Raw genomic sequence first — 3,611 nt, forward strand, 5'->3', positions numbered from 1 at the left:
GAGGCAAATGAAGGAGTGGTGCAAGATATTAGCAGAGAAGAAGTGAAAAGTGTGCTTAGGAAAATGAAAATTGTGAAAGCAGTAGGCACTGATCGGATTCCGGTTGAGGTTTGGAGAGGATTGGGTAAGGAGGGAATTGATATACTCTGGGACCTTATGAAGAAACTCTGGCAGCAGGAAAAGATTCTAGATGAATGGAGGAAAAGCATTCTGGTGCCGATCTTTAAAGGTAAACGGGATGTACAGAATTGCGGAAATTACAGAGGTATAAAGTTATTGTCCCATACTACGAAGATTTGAAAGAAAATTGTAGAAAGAATGATTAGGCAGGAATCGGAGATTGGAGAGAAACAGTTTGGTTTTTTGCCGAGAAGGAGTACGACTGATGGTATATTTGCTTCTAAAACAGTGATGGAAAGGCACAGGGAAATGTAGAAAGATTTGCACGTGGTGTTCATAGATCTAGAAAAGGCGTATGATAAGATACCAAGGCAAGAGGTATGGAAATGTTTTAGGGGAAAGAATGTTTCATAAAAATATGTTAGGCTCGTCAAGGAAATGTACGAGGGAGCAGAGACCAAAGTTAAGTGTGGGCACTACAGAAGGGTTCTTCGTTAATGCTGGTTTACATCAGAGATCGATCCTTAGCCCTTATTTGTTTGACCTGATAATGGACGTGTTGGTGTGTGACGTGAAGTGTGAAGCTCCGTGGAGTATGCTGTTTGCGGATGATATTGTGCTGTGTGAACTTTCACAAACCAAGGCTAAGAAGAAACAGGAAGATTGGAGGAAAGTTTTGGAAGAAAGGGGCCTGAAGATTAGCAGAACTAAAACAGCTTATATGACTCTGAATGGTAGAGAGAAGTGTAAGATTAAAATCCAAAATGCGCCGCACCCTTTGGTTCAGAGTTTTAAATATCTTAGGACATTTGTCGAGATGGGAGGAGGATTGAACTCGGAGGTGCAGCATAGAATTCAATGTGGATGGATAAACTGGAGGAAGCTGAGCGGTGTGTTATGTGGCAAAAAAGTTAGCTGTAATCTGAAAGGAAAATTGTATAAATCAGTTGTTAGACCTGCAATGTTATATGAAGCGGAGACACGGGCAATAACAAGAGCCCAAGAAACAAAGATGGAGGTGGTGGAGATGAGAATGTTGAGATGGACGTGTGGAGTAAGGAAGGATAGAATAAGGAACGATTTTATTAGAGTTTCTGTTCAGTGGCGTAGCGAGGGGGATGCAAGGGGGTCTATCACGCACCGGGCGCCACTCGCAGAGGGGCACCCAAATGGTCTCCAAGACAAACAATATGTGTTTCTGGAGGGGGGAGGGGGCGCCAATAAAATGTCGTGCCCCAGGCGTCAGTTATGTTCGCTATGCCACTGTTTCTGTTCAGGTGGGCTCCTTGAGCAAAAAGATGCAAGAATGTAAGTCGAGTTGGTTTGGCCACGTAGAGCGAAGAAGCGATAATTATGGTGAAAAGAAGATCGGAAAACTGATAATAAAAGGAAAGAGGAAAAGACGAAGATCAAAGATGCGTTGGAAAGATAAGGTGGAAGAAAACTTCAACCAGAGGGGACTTAAGAGAGAGGAAGCCCTTGATAGGGAGAAATAGAAGAAACGAATTAGAGAAGGGAACGTCGACCCTATGTAAACATGGAAAAAGGCGAGGATAAAGAAAAGAAAGAAAGAGTTTTTCTTATTTAAGTTTGATATCTGTATTTATAATTAGTTTTATCTGTACAGCTAATACAAAAGTGTAAATATTTGTATCAAATGTTCTCGAGGTTTTCATTAGCATGTAACATGATAAAGATTAGCACCAAATTTTATTTAAGTTGAGTGCATATTTTTGAGTTAAAAAGGATTATTTCTTTTAATTTATTCAGTAAATTCAATAAATTTTTTGAGTATTAAGTTTGTATGTTTTAAATACAAACTAAATTCAACGCTTTTACGAATTACCGGATAAAATTAATTGGATTGAAAGAAGAGAAAAATAAAACAGGACTGCAACGGCCGGGAATCGAACCCGGATCATTCGCTTGGGAAGCGAACATTCTACCATTGAACTACCGATGCTTGTTCTAACATTAACTGCGCGAAGAATTTGAATTAAAATCTATAATTTTCCTGAAATTACAGAATTTTTTTCATTTCTCAGCGAACAGAACGATGAGACAAATTCTTTTTACTGATTTCTATTCTCTACGTTGTTAATACAGCGGTTCCATCTTTTACAAATTCCAGTATTTTCGTCACGAATACGGTTTCACTCGGAAATGCATCTCACGTTATTCGCATCCCACATTGATTTATTTGAATTACGAGATTAGTACTGGCTTATAAAAGAGCAGTTGCTTTGTTGCATTTCTCAAGATAGTTATGCGAATACTATGCTTTAGATATAATAGGGTTTATTTCATTTTTTACTCTTTCTACCTCGTGCAGATTAATTAAGGATAATAATTCGATTTCTTTTAGATTTAGTTTTTCCCATCCAGTTGACCCTCTTTTTGACATGTTTGAAGTCGAAATTGAATTGAAAGAATGATCGACGAGGAAGATCAAGAGAAAAAATTCAAAACGTCTATCACTTTTACCTATCGTTGTATCGTCTAGTCCGACAGTGCCAATCTCAAACTCCTCAGAGTAGTAGGCTTATGCCTTAACTGCCTCGTACATTCGGCCGTTAATATAACAGTAAATTTCAACGTCGTTTAATGATACAGTAGAATTAATAATATTAGAAGCTTTTTTGAATGACATTTAACAATAATTTAAAAGTACAGGAGCGAGACACCGATGAATAGGGCCTTGCCCTTATATATGTCACTTTCAGTATAAACAAGAAGTAACGTGATTTTCTAAAATTAAAAGATAATTAAAAATTGCAGCTCATCATTGTGATGAATATCACAATAAATAATTGTCGTTTATATCAGCTTTCAACTTTATATGAAGCTACACTAATTAGAAGAGTGCCAATAAGCTGGAAATATAGGCATTAATAAACGTACTTAATAAGTTATAACTTCTATTAATTCTAGATGTTGTTTCCATTATAATAATTAGTAAATGGATCAGATTTTAACAATAGAGAAGTTAGTTTTAAGAACGATTTTGTTCCCTTAACTAATGTTTAATATGAATAAGGAACACAACTGATCTGAAATAAGTAGGTCAACGCATTGCCATAAAATATGAGTTTTGAGTTTCGTATCCTACAGATATATTTATTATTGACGACAGTACGCCAGTCCATATTCAAATATCAATACATTCATAGATTAAAAACTTATTACTTAAAAGGTTTAATAAACTGAATGCGACCAACTGCAAGTAATTGTATACGTCAAATATGATGTCAAAAGTATTTAAAATATAAACTTTTGGCAAATATTTTAAATCAAATCAAAGGTAATTATGAGAATCGCAGTTTATAATTTGTAACCAAAATTTAAGAGCATCAATGCCCCTTATACACAAGTTACTATGCCAAATTTCATTTCTTAATCTTTACCTCAACCTGACAGATTAAACAAAATATTAATAGACGTACAAGCATACGTAACACATACGTATGGAATTTTTATCCCTTTTTTTAAAT

General features: G+C 36.0%; 1 protein-coding gene and 1 non-coding gene across 2 annotated transcripts; one reads left to right on the forward strand and one right to left on the reverse strand.

Moving 5' to 3' along the window:
* The first annotated feature begins 475 nt into the window (after positions 1-475).
* LOC136979594 (uncharacterized) lies at positions 476-1,616 on the forward strand. Its single transcript, XM_067275612.1, has 2 exons — positions 476-1,174; positions 1,398-1,616. The coding sequence occupies exons 1-2, from the start codon at positions 476-478 to the stop codon at positions 1,614-1,616; spliced, it is 918 nt and encodes a 305-aa protein (XP_067131713.1).
* Positions 1,617-2,012: 396 nt separating this feature from the next.
* On the reverse strand, positions 2,013-2,083 carry TRNAG-CCC (transfer RNA glycine (anticodon CCC)). The gene has a single exon. It is a non-coding gene; the product is annotated as a tRNA-Gly (tRNA).
* Positions 2,084-3,611: the final 1,528 nt, after the last annotated feature.

This window comes from Centruroides vittatus, unplaced genomic scaffold (genome assembly GCF_030686945.1).
Source record: "Centruroides vittatus isolate TY-2023 unplaced genomic scaffold, ASM3068694v2 contig_630, whole genome shotgun sequence".
NCBI lineage: Eukaryota > Metazoa > Arthropoda > Arachnida > Scorpiones > Buthidae > Centruroides > Centruroides vittatus.

Coding starts and splice junctions, on each gene's coding strand:
- LOC136979594 (XM_067275612.1), top strand. CDS start 476: ATGATAAGATACCAAGGCAAGAGGTATGGAAATGTTTTAGGGGAAAGA. Junction 1,175..1,397: donor TGTTGAGATGGACGTGTGGA/GTAAGGAAGGAT, acceptor GTTTCTGTTCAG/GTGGGCTCCTTGAGCAAAAA.